Raw genomic sequence first — 22,119 nt, forward strand, 5'->3', positions numbered from 1 at the left:
AAAAAGAATATGCAAATATATCATATTGAGCAGAGGCCATCATGACAATGGTATTATAGTCTTCCTGCTGGCATATGGCTGCAGGGAATGGAGAGGAGAGTATAAAAGGAAGGAGAAACTGGGTCAAAGAGGAACTTGGAAGGTTGTGTCCTCTCCCCTCCTGGCTGGTTAAAGCAGAAAAAGCCTATGGGAATTACTGCACATTGTTTCTCAGTTGATATTGTTTTGTGGACAATAACACATGCCCGGAGGAAAGGATCTTCAAAGACTAATGACTGAAGCTTTATTTCTCTTCCGTGCGTGGTGAAACCATTACCACCTCTGGAAGCCTGACTTGCTCATCTGTGGTTCTATTCCTTGGGAGCTATGATCAGTGGCACCCAGGGACCAGACAGCCTTCTTAGAACAATGTATTGTTTATTTATAACGAAAGCATTTCAGAGAAAAAGATCTTAAAACAATAAACAGTCTAGACACATGACATCTCCCTAAGGCTTACCATTCCGTGGAAGCTTGGGAAGGCCCCAAGCCTTCAGACATGCCTGCAAGGACCTGTCTGTGTCAGTCTGTTCCCAGCAGGAGTCACTCACTGACAACTCCCTCCCTTTTTCCACGTTTTTTAAATGTGTAATATTCATTTGATCTCTAGGCTCCAGCACTGGCAAAACAGCCATGTGACTTTGACAGAAAGTAGCATCTTCAGTCCTAATAGCTCAACCATTGTCTTGTAATAGCCCACAAGTGTTTGTTGAGGCTACTTCTCTAGTGCTTCCTGCTCATTTTTCCAACAGCCTCTATTAAACTAAACCAATATATTCATATGGGAAAACTCAATAACCCAATACAGCTACATAGTGATTCACTCACTAAGTACTTCACATACAGTTACTGTATGTACATCATACAATTATTACTAGGGCTGTCAAGCGATTAAAAAAATTAATCACAATTAATCATTTGATTAATCACACTGTTAACCATTAATAGAATAGGATTTACTTAAATATTTTGAGGTGTCTTCTACATTTTCAAATATATTGATTTCAATTACAACACAGAATACAAAGTGTACAGTGCTCACTTTATATTTATTTTTGATTACAAGTTTTTGCATTGTAAAAAAACAAAAGAAAAAGTATTTTTCAGTTCACCTACTACAAGTACTGTAGTGCAATTGATTTATCATGAAATTTGAACTTACAAATATAGAATTATGTACCAAAAAAACTGCATTCAAAAACAAAACAATGTAAAATTTAGGAGCCTACAAGTCCACTCAGTCCAACTTCTTGTTCAGCCAATCGCTCAGACAAACAAGTTTGTTTACGTTTGTAGGAGATAGTGCTGTCCGCTTCTTGTTTACAATGTCACCTGAAAGTGAGAACAGGTGTTTGCATGGCACTGTTGTAGCAGGCATCACAAGATGCACTAAAGATTCATATGTCCCTTCATGCTTCAACCACCATTCCAGGGGACATGGGTCCATGCTGATGACGGGTTCTTCTTGATAACAATCCAAAGCAGTACGGATCGATGCTTGTTCACTTTCATTATCTGAGTCAAATTCACCAGCAGAAGATTGTTTTTCTTTTTTGGTGGTTCAGGGTCAGTAGTTTCCGCATCAGAGTGTTGCTCTTTTAAGACTTCTGTTTAGGATATCTGGCACATAAATACCTTGCAATGCTGGCTACAAAAGTGCCAAGCAAATGCCTGTTCTCACTTTCTGGTGACACTGTAAATAAGAAGAGGGTAGCACTATCTCCTGTAAAGGTAAACAAACTTGTTTGTCTCTTAGTGATTGGCTGAAAAACAAGTAGGACTGAATGGACTTGTAGGCTCCGAAGTTTTACACTGTTTTGTTTTTGAGTGCAGTCATGTAACAAAAATAATCTACATTTGTAAGCTGCATTTTCATAACAGAGATTGCACTGCAGTACTTATATGAGAGGAACTGAAAAATACTATTTATTATCATTTTTACAGCGCAAATATTTATAATCGACAGCCCTAATTATTACATAAAAACCTCAGGTCCACCACAGTTTGCATGAGAAAACAGTAAATTATTAACTTTTACATACTGTAATTAGATAGAAATTAAATTAAGAAATCGACAAATATGTAGGATTGACTGCTCAGTGACACAGCCAAAGAACTCTACAGTTCTATTACCCGGTTCCACTGCAAAGAACCTGCTCTTGTTGGAGGTAAAAACTAGTAAATCTGATCTTACCTACAACAAGAGTATGGATGTAAATCATGTACACGTGTTAGCCTTGAGCATATTGTGCTTTCATCCAAAACAAACTCCTGGCTGTGTAACAGGTACCACTGGGGCCAAATCCCAAGGTCTTGGCTCTGTGTTCATTCAGTTCTTACAAAAGCAAAACTCTCACTGATATCAATAGGAGTTCGCTGGAGTGCATGCCAAGTAAGAACCTCTCCCATCCTTGAGAACAAAAAAGACTGACAATTCATTAAAATTTTAATATGTTCTTGTATTTTAAACAGATTTTACAAATAGCATTTATAACAAGAAGATACTTGTCACAGCATACATCTCTTTGACTTAGATTTAGTACCAACACACTGAAGCTGGCTCAGGGTTATTTACCAGCATTCATAAGCTGCTTAGCACTGCCTTATCTAAGCAGCATAAAAGTATTAAAAATGCAGTTAAGAGCTGCCTAGGGCAATAAGTACTCCAACTTAAACTAGATGTTCTCAAATCTCCTCCCTTGAGCATGATGTCATGTCTCTGTTCTGCTTGATCTTGAGCTGCTAGTTTTGAGTACATCACAAACTTTTCTATTGTTCTGGTTTTAGAGGGGTTATATTGCAAAGAGATGTGCCTTGCAGTGTAACCTGGAGCTGGCATTCTCTGATCTCCTTTAAGTGGGTGTCTTACAGTCCTGGACCTGAGGTGAAGAAGGCTTTGCCTTCTACTTTCTCAAATCTGTATCAAAGTTCTGATAACTGGTGAGGGGTAGCTATAGTGTAAGGTTCCTGAACAAGAAGCAGTCTGAGTTAACCTGGGTGTAGCCTACTGAGGATTTTATACATTAGAACAATGAATTAGACCCAGTAGTGCACAGAGTGCCAGGACAGGTTATGGAGCACTGGCATAGGACCTTTGACTGCATCTACACGAGCATTTTTCAAGAGATCTCATTCCATTGCACTGCTTCCAGTGTACCTCAGAGCAGGTAGAAATGAGTGACAAAAATGCCTGCAGATGGTTTATAGAGTTACTAGTGGTGAAACTGTAACAGTGGTAGTAAAATGGAGAATGATTTCCTGAAGAATGCTAGTAACATAAAACTTCAGAGAAGAGCCACCAAATTGTGTACTACCTGCAACTTTTGTCACTCTCATGTCCATGTTGAGAAAGAATTACAGTACTTTCGCCTGGATCGGTAAAATGTTCATAAGTGCCTAAGTGGAACTTAATTCCCATTTTCAATGAAAATGAATGATGCCTAAGTTGCTTATAAAAATTTTTATCTGAGATGATTAACACATGAACCACTACAGCCAAGTTTTCTTCTGAGAGGAGTGAACAGAATCTGGGTAATGGCTGGAATTAGCAGCTTCAATATCATCCTTCAGCAGCCTTACAATTCCAAAGAAAAAAATAAGCTGACAAAAAGAGATGAATGATGCTGTCACACAGTGAGTTGTACCTGCTATGGATTAAAGCTCAGTATCTTGCCTGCATTTGAGTCAAATAACTAAGGATCATATAACAGCAAACTGGAAGCAGATTTTTAAGGCCAGAAGTGACCATTACGATCATCTACTGTTACTGCCTAAACTGCTATTCCCAGGCTGCCATCATAAAACCCTTGGTCAGGGCAGAATTTTGTTTTATAGCAATACGCAAACGTAAATGGAAGGTTGCTAAGTAAATGCCAATGCCCTCATCTGTTCTCCCTTCAATCTTTTCACCTCCGCCTCTCCTACATTCTTCAGCAGAATAGTTATAATCAGCTATGATCAAACAATCTTATAGACAAAAGAAAATTTGACCAAACCATGTAGTTCATGAAGAATAACCTGAACAGAGATTCAGAAACTGTTTAGAATTGTTAGATTGACAAGAATACTATTCAATCTTTATTTTTATTTTAAATGTTGAATTTTTAAAATTATGAAGGTATTAGTTGAATTATCTCATTGCTCACCTTAAGAGACCAAACTTCTTCCTCTTGTATGGCAGAAACAGGCTGTTTCTGGAGCAATGGATTATCTTCACAGTAAAGTTCCATCAGCATAAGGTCCTCCATCTATTTGAATAAAATAAATAGTGTAATTATGTCAGAAAAGATAACAAAAATCTCAAATACTATTTTTATTTAAATAAGGAAAACAAATTAACAAATATGAATGTAAAGAAAGCAGGAGATATACTCATCTGCTGGAAAAAACACAAGATTTAAGTGAAATACATATGCCATTATTCTTGCTAATAAATAATATAAAAATGTAAATCAGACAAGACTGGTTGTTCTACAAGAGAGATCTTGTGCCTAGAGTATTATTTAAAATCACATGATAGTTACAGATTATCAAAATCTCTGCATTTAACACAGTGGAAACTATTAAAATAATGATTAAAAAACCTGTCCTCTATTGTTAAACAGGAATGATTTTCTCCACATGCATTTAATTCTGACGCTCCCGTATTCAACTCTGCAATCCCAGTGGAATACCCTCTCAAGGTAAAGAGGGAAGTGAAAGGCTTGGAGTGTGACTGAGGTCACGTATAGTGTAAAGATGATCATTTTATAATAAAGTAACTGCCTATTAAATAGAGAGATCTGTATAAAGTTTCTCTAAGCAAAAGTTTGCTATTGTAATGATTATTGTTGGGTCTCTGCTATTTATTTATATAGCAAGAATTTATTCATTTTTTTAAAAAATTCTAAATAAATATTTAAAAAATGAAATGAGACTGGACAAATCATTCCCATATATACTATTCAGAAGTCGTCCAGGATTCTAAGAAAGCCTAAGTGAAATAGGCTTAATCAAACACGGAAACTTAAGTTCACTGTTCACTTATTTTACGGTATGCCTAACAAATTCTTGTTTCTGAAGTATACAGTGCTGTGGAAAAATGCATGGAGGTCAATAAAAGCACGACATAATTTAACTCACTGTATAAGGAAAACACGTAAAACTAAAGATTCTGTTTCTGGCTCCCTCACCAACAAAATGGAACAATCTGCTAATCTTATATTTTTTTAAAAAAAAATTGTACTGCTCTTATCTCTCTAATTCATTTTGTCCAGTAAAATAGAACAGCGGGTACACAAATACTTCTCTTGCATCATAGTTGGAACATATAATAGGCACACTGGAATAATGCACATAACAATCTGTTCCCTCAGTTAATAGCTTCAAGGACAATTTAATAGAGTATCTGAAAGTCTATTATAAGATCAGTGGTACTCATTCTTGTTTCCTTTTCTAAGAGTAATGACTTTATTTTAAGAAAAATATAAGGTCTTATTTCAGGGCAAGACTTATTTTGAACAAGACTTGTTACAAATGATCTAGCAAATGAATAGTCAAAACAGATATGATTTTCTGATTTAAGGATATTTACTTTCTATATTTTGATACGTGGTGTTGATAATTTGTGTTTTAACAATTTATAAAGCTTTTAACTTTTTTAATCTCAATGTCTATTATCAGTAAATAAATGTCTGAACCCCCTATTTTCCTGCAACTGTGAAAATTTAAATTGATAAAAATCAATATCATCCATTAATTTTTTAAAGAAAAAAAAAACAAATTCTGCCAAGCCTACATATAAAGTACAGGCATTTAAGAACAAGTTGTCTGCAAGGGGTCTTAATTTGGGACAATTTGTAGATATCCCAGAACAAAGGAAGCTTACTAAAAACACAGCCACCGAAAACGGTGCTGAAATGGTTTAGGTCAGCATTTTTCAAACTGGAGTCCGCGGGCTCCGTTGATCAACTCCTCCCTCCCTCAACTCCTTCCCCTCCCTCCCAGTGCCTCCTGCACACCACGGAACAGTTGTTCAGCGGTGTGCAGGAGGCACTGGGAGGGCCAGGGGAGTGGGGATGGGGCGTGCTCAGGGGAAGAGGCAGAAAGAGGTGGGGAAGAGGAGGGGCAGGAATGGAGCAGGAGCAGGAAGAGATGGGGTGGGACCTTGGGGGAAGGGGTGGAGTGGAGGCAGGGCCTGAAGTGGAGTGTGGGGCTTGGGGGGTCCTCGAAAAAATGTAAATCAAAATGGGGGTCCTCTGGTTGCTAAAGTTTGAGAACCGCTGGTTTAGGTATTTCATTAAAATCAATAATCATTGTCAGAGAAACTTTAGAAGAAACGTTCTACAAAGCTGAAAAATTGAGTTCTACTCCAGTGACTACTGAACAAAAATCCAGAGAAGGACAATTATGAAAACATGAACAAAATTATGCAAATACTTAGATTTTGGACAATAACCCCTTTTGGAACTATCTTGCTATATAAAAGATAATTAGAAAAGTTGAAGTACTGAAAGTTGCAAATGTCCTACATTAATAAACACTGTATACACTGACATGAGAATTATGGCTCACCAAGTAAACCTAGAGGAAAGCTAAACAATCTCCCTCTTGGCCAAAACTATTTCTGGGCAAAGACTCTTTTAATGGGTTTTTGTAGTCAAATAAACATATAGAAGAGAAAAGATTCAACATTTCTCCCAGTGGGGAAAAAGGCACTTTCTAGAGTTTTGTCTTTGTTTTCTTACATAGAAAACAAAAGGCTGTCAGGTTTCTGTTCTGCTATACAGAAAACAGACCTATCTCTTGTGTTGCATTTTGAAATAGATATAGAGATAGACTGAACATGGATAATGAGAAAAGGGGAAGACTTCCTTCAAAACTGCTGGAATTCATCAACATTTCAATCATTAGATACTTATTATTTTACCTTTTTCCCACTTGCTCCATTAATAAATAAAGCTTTTCTATCTTATTTTGCTGCATTAGAATTATACTACCAGAACACAGATGTCACCAAGTCTGATCTCATATCACGTGACGTAATGGGAATCCCTCTTGAATTCCAGGGATAGAACTCTGACAAGCACAGCTGAAACAGCTCTATCTTTCTTGGAGATTTTAGAGCCATTCAAATTTCAATTTGGCATGAGAAAACAAGAACAGCTCATCTGTGTATCTGTTAAAATAAACTGCATACTCTGATCACGTGTGGTCCCATAGAGCCTAGCAAACCATCATGATTCAGGTTATATAGAGTAGTAGTTCTCAACTCAACTACTACCAGGGCCCCTAAGGGGGCCTCGCGCAGGTTTCAGGGGGGCCTCCAAGCAGACCCAGCATTAGATTCGCTGGGGCCCAGGGCAGAAAGCCAAAGCCCCACCACATGGGGCTGAAGTCCAGGACCCTGAGCCCAATCACTCGGGGCTGAAGCTGAAGCCTGAACAATGTAGCTTTGTAGGGGCCCCTGTGGCATGGGGCCCCAGGAAATTGCTCTGCTTGCTACCCCTTAACAACGGCCCTGGCTTTTATATGCAGAAAACCAGTTACCGTGGCACAGGTGGGCCGTGCAGTTTTTATAGCATGGTGGGGGGGGCTCAGAAAGAAAAAGGTTGAGAACCTCTGATTATAGAGCATCTCCTCTTTTTAAGGGTTCCTAGTATGGGATTATTGTTTCCTCTGACACATCTCTTCTCAATTTCTTTATGAAAGTATACCCACAGGGGCTGAAGAACTTTGCTAAAGAGTCCTAAGACCTTGTCATAAAGTTTTGAAATGGATATTACCACAAAAAAGAAATGTTTATACACTAAAGATTTCTACCTATATATACTTACTTTGTTTAAAAGAAAACAAAAAGGCCTTGAAATATTCCAGATTAATTTTGCTGCTAATGTTTACGCTACAGCTTTATCAGAATTCCTTGTTCAGTTACATAAATTGTATCCGTGTAATAGAGGAAGAGCGCTACTTGTTGTTGCTAGGAGGGCTATCCTTGTTGCAGAAGTAATTTAGTCTGTGAATACTGTACTGAAAATGCTAACTGAAATGAGCCTCCTGCACCTAGTGCTGTCTTATAAAAAAAATGATTGCATCTAATCACCCAAACTAAAACTGTTCAGACTCTTAAAATTAAGTTTAAATAGTCAGTAAATAATTTCCCTTAAAATAATATTTTTTCACGGAAGAGGATCACATTTACATTTTGAATTAACAATACAGAACCCCACCCTGAACCTTTTACTCCATTCTCCCCCTCTTTGCTCCATCCCTGTTTTTTCAAAGATCCTTAGCCAAGCTTCAACTTTGATGGATCAACCAAGACTCCAGAAACAGCAAAATGTGCAGCAGCCCTGAAGATTACCTGAGAGTTGTGGAAAAATATACTGAAGTATCTAAACGATTCTTGCAGCAGAGAAATCAGCTAGAGAGCAAAAACTAGAACTAAATCCATGATCATAGGCTAGATTGCTAAATGTTCACAAATTCAGATTACCAAAGGGTTGCTATTAAAATCAATCCAAAGAGGTGCGATAAAGGGCCAGATTGTTCCCAGCTGCTCTGCAGGTTAGCAAAATATGGGAAAAGGTATGAGAAGCCTCCTTGCCCGCTTGTGCAGCAGTTAGGCACAACTGCAATCCATGAACTGACTAAAACAAAGGAAATGTTCCGTCCTAGCACAAGCTACGCCAAAGGGTAAGGAGGAACTGGGATTATTGAGCTACCCTGACACCACTGGCCAATGAAACCTAGGCAGATAATGTAGAGTGGAATAGGCTGCATCCCTGAAAGGGGCATAGCACTAGGCACACTCCCTCCTGTTTGCCAGGGAACTCAGTGCTATCAATCGCTACAAGTTACATAGGCTGCCCATATAATTCATTTAATAGATCTGCAGCAGAAATTTCATATTAGAGAATAACATATAGAAAATAATACTTACTGCTATTGGGAAAATCTGAATTTTGTTCCCTGCTACATCTAGAATTCTTAGTTTTCTCAATTTGCAAAGGCCCTAGATGGAAGGGGGGAAACAACGTAATAAAAATTAAAGAATATCAACAACAGTGAACGTGAAGTTAAAATCCCCATGAGACGAGAGAGCAGTCTCAGGCATCAGGAAGCAACAGTACTGACGAAGAGAAACTGAGTTAGCAGATAAAAGAGAAAACAGGAGGAAAACTGAAAATGAATGACAAAAGGGAAGAAGGTATCCATTCTTTTGGTATTATAAAAATAACACCTGCGTTTATCATTCAAAATTCCCATGGATCTCTTATCCCCCTCCCACACATCCTCCCTCGCACCTCATTCTGAATTATTTATAATACCAGTATCTTCTTCTCTACATCAAGGCTTTTCCTGTTTACCACACTGAGCAGCATGTGAATCCACACTTCTCAGACTCCTATCTCTAATTAAAAAAAAACTTTTAAATAGAGCTCCTTCACTTTCAGAATTACTATTGGTTTCCAGCCCTCAATATCTAACTCAATTTTCATTTCTTAAGATAATTGCTTGCATCTGTTTGAATACACAGGATTTTAGTTTCTGCTGGTATTTTTTAAGTGTTTTCAATGACAACTCAAGCAGTAGCTGAAAGCAGCTACCAAGATACAATGGTATTAACAAATGTTTTTAACATTTTCTTTTGTGGCAGCCATCTTCAATTCATTTTATTGATTGGCTTTTACAGATGACAAAGTGAATACAGAAATCAAAGACAAACATTGTGCAATGTACATCCAATACTCCAGTATTCTTTGTAACAAGACAAAGCAAATTCCATCACATACAAGCTTTAAATGTTCCACATTTTATTTCCTCCTCCTTGATGCACATACTGTTGATTGTCCTCTGGTGCTGAGCAAGGGGTAATAGAAAAAGTATTACAATTCCAATCAGAAACAATCTACTAGACACAGGCAGGATTAGTATATGCAATATTCCTGAGAACGTAAGATGAAGACCACTCACTTACTGACATTAATAATACAGCAATTTGTAACTAAAATGCTAGGCAAAAATACATATTTATTTTGATTATTTTAAACTGACAGATGTCCTTTATCTTTTCTTCTAACTTGATAGGATGACAAATGAAAGCTAAGCACAAGTACAATAAATGCAAAATGAAATTTCTCAGTGGATATGCATTTAGGGCCAAATTTTCAAAAGGCAATGGGGCTTAGTGCATCTGCAAAGTGGGGCTTGAGTTAAAAGGAAAACCAGTATGTGAGGTTACTTTTCTTCTGTGGAAGCTGACTAGAATGAGCCAGAGTTTAGACTTTTAACATTTAATATCTAATGCATTTTAGACCTTTATTTAGATTTGATTAAAGCAAGCCCAGCCTTCCAACTCTGACTGAGAGAAATGCTGTTGTATGTATTGGACCCATAAAGAGGCAGAACAGTATTTACATTTATGTTTCTGTTTTATAATACACACACTATGAAGGTGTTTATACTCCACCTGTGCATGTAGAATCCTTTCCAGCTATAACAGAGCTACCACTTATTCTCTTAAAGGCGTCACTTTGAGGAATCATGAAGCTAGCTGACATTGTCTATTTAAGTCTTTGCCTAGTATATGTCAAAACAATGAATACAATGAATTTGCATTATAAGTTGCTTCTGGTTCTTTATTGCTTCAGACTTTATGTAATGAGATTCCTTGCAGTCAGGGATGTTATTTCACTCTTTTTTACAATTATTTTCAAAACCTTTCTATCAATTCAGCCAGGACCACTATAGAGAAATGTGCCCTGAGATTTCAAGGGCACTAAACACCTGTATCTCTTCTTGATTCTCAAATGAGATTAGTGGAGCAACCACACATTGTTCGGCAAGCAACTAGTTAGTATGTTTCAAAGTATAGCCCTCTTTGTAGATTTTCTAGAATTAACAGGCTAATTTTCAAAAATGGTCTAACTCTGCATGCTTATGAAACCTAAATTGGTACATGCACATGGCATGTGTGAATAAATAAGGTAGCCAAGCATCTAATTCCCCTGCTCTGGGCATGAATATTTCAATTCTTGAGTTTCATAGAAGTTGCAAGGCCAAAACTAGGTGCACAAAGATAGAGAAGCTGAGTTGGGGCCCTTTGAAAATTTGACCCCTACTTGTCTAATTTAACTAATAAGGTTTTGGTCCTATTTTGAGAAATAACTAAACCAATCTATTAATCCTTATGAAATTTGAGGTGTCCATATTCCTAAAGAAAACAGTATTTTAACAACATATCTCTAAGGGTGGGATTATCAAATGTGCCTTAGTCATAAAAGTCTGACATGTGCACCCAAATCACAAAGCCACTTTGGAAAATTCCACCCTTAAAGATGTGGTATTCAAATGCTTTCTTAAGATATCCATATTCACTGAAAAAGAAAATACTACCATTGAAAGCACAACATTACTCACGTCAGGGAGCACTCCTATTTGGTTTCTTGACAGGCACAGCATTCTGAGATTCGTCATGTATCCAATCTCTTCAGGTACTGTGATGAGACAATTGTGAGATAGATGGAGTTCAGAGAGCTTTTGCAAGGAACATAGCTCTTTGGGAACACTTTCCAGCTGGTTATTGTTTAAATTCATGTTTTCAAGATTTTCTAACCTGTAAAATTAATAAAGGATTTCAATGTACAGCCATGGTAGGCTACAATATGTATCAATTTATTTAAACTTTTACTGTAGAATTTGCTGTACATGGATTACTTCTATTTTTTATTATATACTTTTATATTGAGTAACATATTTATATAAACTGAACTCTATGCTGGCCAACTGTTAAGAGCTAACCCTAGTGGGTAATTGTTAAGGGTTTTCATACAATCACAGAATCATAGGACTGGAAGGGACCTCGAGAGGTCATCTAGTCCTGCACTTACGGCAGGACTAAGTACTATCTAGACCAGTGGTTCTCAAAGCTGGTCCACTGCTTGTTCAGGAAAAGCCCCTGGCTGGCCGGGCTGGTTTGTTTACCTGCTGTGTCCGCAGGTTCAGCTGATCGCGGCTCCCACTGGCCGCGGTTTACCACTCCAGGTCAATGGGAGCTGCGGGAAGCGGTGGGGGCCGAGGGATGTGCTGGCCGCCCTTCCTGCAGCCCCCATTGGCCTGGAGCGGTGAACCGCGGCCAGCGGGAGCTGCGATCGGCCGAAGCTGCGGACGCGGCAGGTAAACAAACCAGCCCAGCCCGCCAGGGGCTTTCCCTGAACAAGCGGCGGACCGGCTTTGAGAACCACTGATCTAGACCATCCCTGACAGGTGTTTGTCTAACCTGCTCTTTAAAATCCCCAACACAGAGATTCCACAACCTCCCTAGGCGACTTATTCCAATGCTTAACTACCCTGACAGGACATTTTTCCTAATGTTCAACCTAAACCATCCTTGCTGCAATTTAAGACCAATGTTTCTTTTCCTATCCTCAGAAGTTAAGGAGAACAATTTACCTCCCTCCTCCTTGTAACAACCTTTTATGTACTTGAAAACTGTTATGTCTCCACACAGTCTTCTCTTCTCCAGACTAAACAAACCCAATTTTTTCAATCTTTCCTCATAGGTCATGTTTTCTAGACTTTTCATCATTTTTGTTGCTCTTCTCTGGACTTTCTCCCATTTGTACACATCTTTCCCAAAATGTTTTAAGTATGTTTTTAAAGTATCCATATGTATATAGTGATAACCACAAATTGTTTGCTCTTATTAAAGGCTCCAAAAACAAAGGAATTGGCCAGAGACATTAAAAGCATAGAAGAAATTGCAGTCTGAATTCCAAACATTTATTATTTTTTAAATCCACTCTTCTATTACTAATATATATTAAATAAACTACTTTGGGCTCTTCTACACTTACAGTGCTGTAGCATTTAGTGAAGACGCTACCTATGCTGAGGGGAGAGCTTCTCCCGTCTGCTTAGGTACTCCAACTCCCCAAGGGGTGGCAGCTATGTCGAAGGACGAAGCCCTCCTGTTAACATAGCGCTGTCTACACTAGGAGTTATGTCAGTATCCACACCCTGAGTGATGTAGTTACACCAACATAAATTTGTTGTGTAGACCAGGGCTTATTGTGTTCACGAAACACACATGCTCATCCTGCAGCAGTCAATGAACAAGTAGTTGGAGGCAAGCTGGGGTTACAATGGGGTATGGCTGTTGAGGTACTGACAAGAAATTGTCCTAACAACAACGGGTGACCTATGAAAAATGAGTTAATGGTCTTGGTGGGCACCATGTGAAATGGCACCTTTATCAGCAGCCACAACAGGAAGGTCAAGTACCTTTCTCAACTGTGATCCTCCTAAAACACGCTTTTACACACTTTGTAGCAGAATCAGTAAGAGAAAGCTTGTACTGCTGCTGCTTGTGGTGTGTAACTATTCTATAAGTAAAGGGTTTCAATTTTCTGGTACTGTCCATCTGGCATCGCTCTCAAAATTAACATTTTTTTAAAAAGGAAAAAACATTTTCTCAGATCTACATTAAATGCGATGCTGAAACACAGTCAATTGTCGTGTTGACTTCAGCACTATTTGAAAGGTAGCACAAAACATATGCTCAATGGAAAAGTACACAAGTGCTACAGAAAATATCATTTACGAGCAACTACAAACAATTAAAAAATTATATTAAGAAGTAATCAATGACCTATTCATGTACAAGTACTCACAGTAAGATATCTAGTTTGGGATGTAAATATTATTTTAAAAAGTTAACTGTTTAAACTATTAAAATTATATTATTTAACCGGTTAACTGCTGGGGCTGGGGCTGAGGCTCCTCCCGCTGGCTGGCCAGCAGCTAAAGCTGGGGTTGCTCTGACCGGCTGACGGCTAGGGTTGGGGTTACTCCAGCTGGCTGCGACTGGGGCTGCTTCCGCCAACCGGCCGGCCCGGTGCAGCTGGGGCTGGGGCAGCTCCCGCTGGCCGGCTCAGTGCAGCTGGGGCAGCTCCTACCCACCCGCCTGCCGGGGTTGCTCTGGGGGGCCGGCGCAGCCAGAGCGACTCCCGCCGGCTGGACGGCAGCTGGGGTTGCTACCGCCAGCCAGTGGCTAACATCTGGGACTGGAGCTGCTCCAGCTGGCTGGGTGGGGTTGCTCCAGCCAGCCTACCAGCATGGCTGAGGTCACTCTGGCTGGCTGGCCGGCAACCCGCCAGCTGGCCGGCCGCCTGCCAGCTGGCCAGCACAGCTAGGGTTAACAGCTAGGGTAGTTAACCAGTGAGACTAATGCTTACCGTTAACCATCCGTTTACTATTTTATTTATGGAACGGCTGCCGTATGATGAGAGATTAATAAGACCGGGACTTTTCGGCTTGCAAAAGAGATGCCTAAGGGGGGATATGATAGAGGTCTATAAAATCATGATTGGTGTGGAGAAAGTAAATAAGGCAGTGTTATTTACTCCTTCTCATAACACAAGAACTAGGGGCCACAAAATGAAATTAATATGCAGCAGGTTTCATACAAACAAAAGGAAGTATTTTTTCACACAATGCACAGTCGACCTGTGGAACTCCTTGCCAGAGGAGGTTGTGAAGGCCAAACCTATAACAGAGTTCAAAAGAGAACTAGATAAATTCATGGAGGATAGGTCCATCAATGGCTATTAGCCAGAATAGGCAGGTATAGTGTCCATAGCCTCTGTTTGCCAGAAGCTAGGAATGGGCGACAGGGGATGGATCACTTGATGATTACCTGTTCTGTTCATTCCCTCTGGGGCACCTGGCATTGGGCACTGTCAGAAGACCGGATACTGGGCTAGATGGACCTTTAGTCTGACTCCGTACGATCTTAACGGTGCATAGAGCTTTATATAACCCAAACTTATATTTTCTTCCTCTTACTCCTCTTTCCAGTTATTTTTTTTTAAAAAGATTCTATCACTAGATTCTTCCCATTTTGAGTACAAAACATGGAGCATTTTGCATTTGAAGGTACAAAAATCATTCATTACAAACTACATGTATGGGTCAGAAAAAGCAAACCAAGAAACTGAGGACAGGAAAATCAGACAAAAATGTCAGAATGTAATCATGATTATTTTAAAATCATTTGCTGCTTTTCTGATAAAATGGTTCTTAACATTTTCCAGTGTGAAAACATCTTGAGCCAAATTCAACATTGAAATCAATGGCATTACAACCAGGGATAAACATGGTCCTGTGTGTCTGAAACAGGGTATATTTTTAAAGGATAAGATTACTTGGATAACTGAAATGTTAGTAAAGATTTTGTACTTTTCATTCCAACTTAATGTTATTCTGCTTGAACATACTGAACATTTTCTTCTATGCAGTTAAGACACTTTTGATGTGCTTACTTGGTAAAATAACTTCTGTTCAAAATGCACTGAAGAAAATATACACCACCACACTGGGAAGATCACAACATATTCACCCAACTACAGAACAGACAGGATGAACTTCTTGGTCAGAAAAACTTGACTAATTAGTGGCCAGAGGGGGCTTCACCCTCCACAATATTTATGAGATTAACCTTTTGTCTACAAAAGACCTCCTTCATCCTCTCCAGCTTCTCTGACATCCATAATATCCTTCAAGCCCATAAAAAAACCACAGTAGTTAGATCATCATCTTTGCCCCATCTAAGTCATCCCCTGTCCTTGAATCCCTCGACCTCAAAGATTCATAGATTCTAAGGCCAGACAGGACCACTGTGTTCATCTGGTCTTGACCCCTTGTATACCACAGGCCACATAACTTCCCCAAAATAATTCCTAAAGCATATCTTTGCTTTCCTAAAGCACTGGTTTGTCCTTCCACATCACATCAAATTCAAGCTTCTCGTCCTTACCACTAAGACCCTGCACAACTCTTCTCCTGTGGCCACTCTTCATCTTGAGTTCAGCCCTCCTGAACTTCCACCCTTAGTCTGGGTTCTGGGGCTTTTGTTTTTGTGAAGACTGCAAACTCTCCAGGGAAGAAACCATGATGTCCTCCTATGCAGTACCTAGCCTAAGTGGCACAATCGCAATAATAGCATAACCCAGGTTGTGCTTTTTAATCTCACAAGCTAAATTTTTGCAATAATGTTAACAACTTTACACGCTAAGGCTTTCTTGAAAAGTTCTTGCTATAAAAGAAGACTGGGATAAAAATTAGAAAGAAATAGCATAGCTATACCTAGTTTCATTCGCTAAAGCACAAGAAATGAGAAGTATATGGTAATAAGAAACAGTACACAGCTTCAATTTTGTAGTTCAGCATATTTTAAAAGATAACACACAAAAGCCAAACTGTTCAGAGAGAATATTTAAAAGATTGGCTTTAGTAGAATTGCTAGCTGGAAGGCCTGTGTGTAGGAACCAAGTCAGAACCGCAACTCTCAAAAGATCTACAAAAAAGTATTTTGAGACAATTATATTCCATTCCTGAGAATGAGGAGGAGTTCATAGTGTATCCCTTTCAAGAAAAGTATCAAAAAGGTAACCTGACCATGTAAGAGTGAGTATACAAGGGAAATGACCACTTTAAAAACAAAACACACCTACAGTTTTTATTTCTTGGTGCTCAACTGTAAATGAAAACGTAGCAGAAGCTTTCCCAACAGTTGAAATTAGTCGTTTGTCAAAATGATAACCATAGAAAAATACTGCATCTAATGTCCACAAAAACTGTACATGAGTATAACATGTACAATATACAGTCAACACAGAGTAAGCCACATAATAACCAAAATTACCTGTGTATTTCTGGAGGAAGATATTTAAGCTTGTTGTTGTTCAGATTGAGAAGTATCAATTTTTCTAATCCATCTGTTAAGAAATACATTCTTACCCAAATGCATATAAAATGTACAATTTTTATTCATCTTTACACTCACTCTCTCTTGGTTTTCTCCTTAGACATACACGTAATGACCCCCCTCTGGCAGGCTGACAATCTACTCTCTTTACTTTCCGTGCCTTGTAGAGTGCTTAAAAGGCAGGCATTTATAACAGGTGAATATCCTGTAAAATTACTAGATCATCTGACAGGTAAAGTTTAACTTCCCTAAATTAACATACAGATGCTGCAGACTTCAAGTATGCACAATTTATATTGAAGTCAATGGGAGCTTTGCATGTGGAAGGATTGTAAAATTATTAGGATTTTGTTATGGTGTGTGAATGACAAAAAATATTACAAAGACAAGGGTGGGTGAGGTAATATCTTTTATTGGACCAACTTCTGTTAGTGAGAGAGACAAGCTTTCGAGCTACACAGAGCTCTTCTTTAGGTCTGTCTGAGAAAGCTAGGCATGGTATCACAGCTAAATACAAGATCCTCTGAGCATACTCTGTGATATCTGAGTGCTTGGCTGTAAATAATAATTTTCTTGGTGTGTTTGTGGTTACTGCTGGACCTACGAAGGTAGGAGTGGTGATCCATAGGTCACATTGAAGGTGATCACTCATGGGCCACCTTGAAGAAAAATTTCTGGACAAATGCACCATGAAACCCATGATATACCTGAGACACACTGATAATATTTTCATCCTCTCAACAAAAGATTTAAACTCCCTCATAGATTTCCACCACAACTTCAACAACCACCAGCCATCCATTAAACTCTCTCTGGAACACTTCCACATTAGCATCATAGAATCATAGAATCATAGAATATCAGGGTTGGAAGGGACCCCAGCAGGTCATCTAGTCCAACCCCCTGCTCAAAGCAGGACCAATTCCCAGTTAAATCATCCCAGCCAGGGCTTTGTCAAGCCTGACCTTAAAAACCATCAACTACCTGGATACAACAATCAGCTTCAGAAACAGAACCCTGAAGACAGCTATGTACAAGAAAGCCACTGATCACCTCACACACCTTCATAGATCCAGTAACCACCCCAAACACACCCAAGAAATCCTTACCTACAACCAGACACTCAGATACCACAGAATATGCTCTAAGAAGAAAGCCCAGAATATACATCTTAACACACACAAAATCGCCTTCACCAAACAAGGACACTCCACCAGAGAAGTTTCATAGAACAGGTCACCCAAATACCCCAAGAGAACTTGCTTCAATACAGAAATGAAACCCCTGCTGATCACACATCCCTAGCTGTCACTTACCACCCCACAATGGAAGCCATCCTGAGTATCAACAAACATCTACAACCCATACTCGATGGGGACCCCATCCTGAAATCTTTCCTGAACCCCATCTTCTGGCCTTCAAACAATGCCCCAATCTCTCCAAGGTCATCATCAGAAACAAGCTCCCCACTGACCAAGACACACCAACTCAAAGCAGCATCAGACCCTGCGAGAACAGATGCAAAACCTGCAAACATATTTCCACTGGTATAACGATCAACAACACCTGTCATAACCATACAGCTAAAGGTAGCCTACAATTCCTCCTTACCTGTAAGGGATTAAGAAGCTCAAATAACCTGGTTGGCACCTGACCAAACGGACCAATGGGGAAAGAAGATACTTTCAAATCTTGGGGGTGGGGAGGGGGCTTTGTTTTGGTGTGTTCTCTTGGGCAGCAGAGAAGCATCAGCTCAGGAAACTCCTCCTATAAAACCACCCTAAAAGTCTCTCATATTACAAAAATTGTAAGTAAAAGCCAGGCAAGGTGTGTTAGATTATCTTTTGTTTTGCTTATGAATTTTTCCTTTGCTGGAGGAAGGTTTATTCCTGTTTTTTGTAACTTTGAAACTAAGCCTAGAGGAAGTTCTGTTGTGTTTTTGAATCTTTTGTTACCCTGTAAAGTTATTTTCCATCCTGATTCTATAGAGGTGATTTTTACCTTTTTTTTAAATAAAATCCTTCTTTTAAAGAACCTGACTGATTTCTCTATTGTCCTAAGACCCAGGGGTTTGGGTCTGTGATCACTTTGTAACCAATTGGTTAGGATATTATTCTCAAGACTCCCCAGGAAATGGGGTATAAGGGCTTGGGGGGATATTTTGGGGGAATAGGAACTCCAAGTGGTCCTTCTCCTGATTCTTTGTTAAATCACTTGGTGGTGGCAGCGCAGTGGGATCATTTTGAACCAAAAGCACAGTAGGATTTTAAAAGGACAATTTTTTTTTCCTTTTGGCTGCTTGGAAAGCAGGGGGGGTTTTTTTTTTAGGATTTTTTTATTTTTAAGCTGTGAGAGGCTGGAGTTTTCTTTCTCTGCCTGAGGACAGGGTAGTTAACCTCCTGCAGGGAAATTCACACGCTTTTTTTTTTTTTCTTTCTAGCTCCCGGGTAGGCTAGATTAAACACAGAAAGGCTAGGATGACTGATGGTGACGTCCAAAAGAAATCAGAATTAGCCAGATTTGAAGCTGATGAGAAACAAAAAGAACATGATAGACGGATGGAGGCAGAAAAAGCTGCCCATGAGAGAGCTATGGAGGCCCAGCAGCATGCTCAGGAGGAGAGGGAAAGAGAGAGGAAGCATGAACTGGAGTTAGAGACAAAACGCTTAGAGATAGAAGGGGCTAAGCAGAATATACCAGACAACCCTAGCAATCCTTCTCCAGGTACCACTTCCCATCCCAGAAAATTCCCCACCTACAAGGTAGGCGATGATACAGAGGCCTTCTTAGAAAATTTCGAAAGGGTCTGCCTTGGGTACAGCATCTCTACAGACTAGTACATGGTGGAGCTGAGGCTGCAGCTCAGTGGACCCTTAGCAGAGCTGGCGGCTAAAATGCCTAAGGAACACATGAACAGTTATGAACTTTTTTAAAAACAAGCCAGAATCAGAATAGGGCTAACACCTGAGCATGCCCGTCAGCGGTTCAAAGCTCTAAAGTGGAAAACGGATGTGGCATTTTCCTGACACGCCTACCATATTGTGAAAAATTGGGATGCCTGGATATCAGGAGCAAGCGTTAAATCTCTGGAAGATCTGTCTTTCCTAATGCAAATGGAGCAGTTCTTAGAGGGCATTCCTGAAGAAATAGAAAGGTACATCCTAGATGGGAAACCCAAAATGGTAATCGAGACGGGGGAGATTGGACCCAAATGTGTTGAGGTGGCGGAAAAGAAAAAAAACAAGCAGCAGTTGGAGCAGCTATCAGAAGGGGCAACCCAAGACAACACCTTATCACCGGGGGCAGCCCAAGGCCCCACCTACATCCCAAGGAAAAACCCAAACACTCTGTCACCCCACACCAGTCTCCAGCAACCCACCTCACCCCAGTGACCAGTCAGCTGGGCAATGTTTTAAATGTAATGAGCTGGGGCATGTGAAGGCCAACTGCCCCAAGAAACCCAACAGACTGCAGTTCATTACACCAGAGTCACACCAAAGGTCCTCAGACTCAGATGCCTCCCAGGTACCCTCAGAGCAAAGGGAAACTGTGAGCGTGGGCGGGAAGAAGGTTATCGCGTGAAGGGACACTGGAGCACAGGTGTCAGCTATCCACCAATCCTTAGTGGACCCCAAATTCATCAACCCAGAGGCCCAAGTGACGATTCAACCCTTCATGTCAAAATCTTTAAACTTTCCTACAGCTGAGTTGCCTGTCCAGTACAAGGGCTGGTCAGGAATGTGGACTTTTGCAGTCTATGATAATTATCCCGTTCCCATGCTGCTGGGGGAAGACTTGGCCAACCATGTGAAGCTAGCCAAGAAGGTGGAAATGGTCACCCGCAGCCAGGCTAAGGGAGCTGTCACACCTAGCTCTGTTCCTGAGCCTTCAACAAGGGCCCAGTCTGTGTTATCAGAGACCAGACTGAGGTGGTGGAACCAGACCCCATGCCAATGTCTCCGACAGCAGTAGTGCAATTGGTTAGGATATTATTCTCAAGCCTCCCCAGGAAAGGGGGTGTAAGGGTTTGGGGGGATATTTTGGGGGAATAGGAACTCCAAGTGGTCCTTTCCCTGATTCTTTGTTAAATCACTTGGTGGTGGCAGCATACCGTCCCAGGGCAAAGAATTTGTGCCTTGGGGAAGTTTTAACCTAAGCTGGTAGAAATAAACTTAGGGTTTTTTTCATGCAGGTCCCCCCATCTGTACCCTAGATTTCAGAGTGGGGAGGGAACCCTGAAATGGTAGCAGAGGATGGTTTATAGGAGAAGGAGTTTTCTGACCTGATGCTTCTCTGCTTCCCAAGAGAACACACCAATACGAAGCCTTCCACCCACACCCCCAAGTTTGAAAGTATCTTCTTTCCCCATTGGTCCTTTTGGTCAGGTGCCAACCAGGTTATCTGAGCTTCTTGACCCCTTACAGGTAAGGAGGAATTCTAGGCTACCCTTAGCTGTATGGTTATGACACCCACACAATGCACCTATCAAGATCCCTGTGTCCTACACATACCTATCACAACAACATGTGGTGTTCCTCATCCAGTGTACTAAATGCTCTAATAACAAGTATGTGGGCAAAACCGGACAGTCACTATGCTCTCAAATGAACTCACGCCGGAAAATGATTAAAGGTAAAAACACCATATAACGTCTGGGCGAACACTTTTCACAAAGTGATAACTTTGTCTGACCTATCAGTCCTCATCCTTAAAGGAAACTTGCATAACACTTTCAAAAAATAAGCCTGGGAGCTTAAATTCATAATTTTGATAGACACCTGAAAAACCATGATATTCATAAAGACATTGGATTTACGGCCTATTGCAACAATCCATAACTCAGCAATCCCCCTTTTATGACTACAGAGCTGTTAATGGCCCACTTCACCCTGAATGGTCCCTTAGAATGTATACTAACTACTTATACACCTCCACCCCAATATAACACGGCCCGATATAACGCGGGTTCGCATACAACGAGGTAAAGCTCTGACACGCTGCTCTGAGCAGCATGTTAAGGATGCCAGGCCAGGGATGAGGGGTTGCATAAGGGGCAGAGGGTCTCAAGGGTGGTCAGGGGCTCCCCCCCTGCAAAGGTCTGGGAGGCAGAAGCTGCAGGGGGCACTTTTGGGGGCCCCACAGTCGCAGAGTGGCACAGGGGATTAGATGGGGGCCAGGAGCAGCCCTGTCTGCTTCCCTCGTCCCAGCCCCAACAGCGTTGCTCGAGGGAGGAGGTTTGGGGGAAGGGATCCCCCCTGCACTCACTGGCAGCGGTGGAAGCAGAGCAGCCCGGCCCCAGCCCGCTCCACTCCACCAGCTCCCAGCCATGGCAC

General features: G+C 40.5%; 1 protein-coding gene across 2 annotated transcripts in view; it reads right to left on the minus strand.

The window, feature by feature from the left end:
• The window catches only part of LRRC69 (leucine rich repeat containing 69), a 54,019-nt gene that overhangs the window by 25,033 nt on the left and 6,867 nt on the right, over positions 1-22,119 (minus strand). For both annotated transcript variants that reach the window (XM_084618861.1, XM_084618860.1), the window contains exons 3-6: positions 16,724-16,796; positions 11,440-11,635; positions 8,960-9,031; positions 4,185-4,286 (exon numbers count right to left, since the gene is read on the minus strand). In XM_084618861.1, the coding sequence (XP_084474987.1) occupies positions 4,185-4,286; positions 8,960-9,031; positions 11,440-11,635; positions 16,724-16,796 (443 nt within the window). The remainder of the gene's footprint in view (positions 1-4,184; positions 4,287-8,959; positions 9,032-11,439; positions 11,636-16,723; positions 16,797-22,119) is intronic.

The sequence above is a fragment of the Lepidochelys olivacea genome (assembly GCF_965140295.1).
Source record: "Lepidochelys olivacea isolate rLepOli2 genome assembly, chromosome: 2".
In the NCBI taxonomy this organism is placed as follows: domain Eukaryota; kingdom Metazoa; phylum Chordata; order Testudines; family Cheloniidae; genus Lepidochelys; species Lepidochelys olivacea.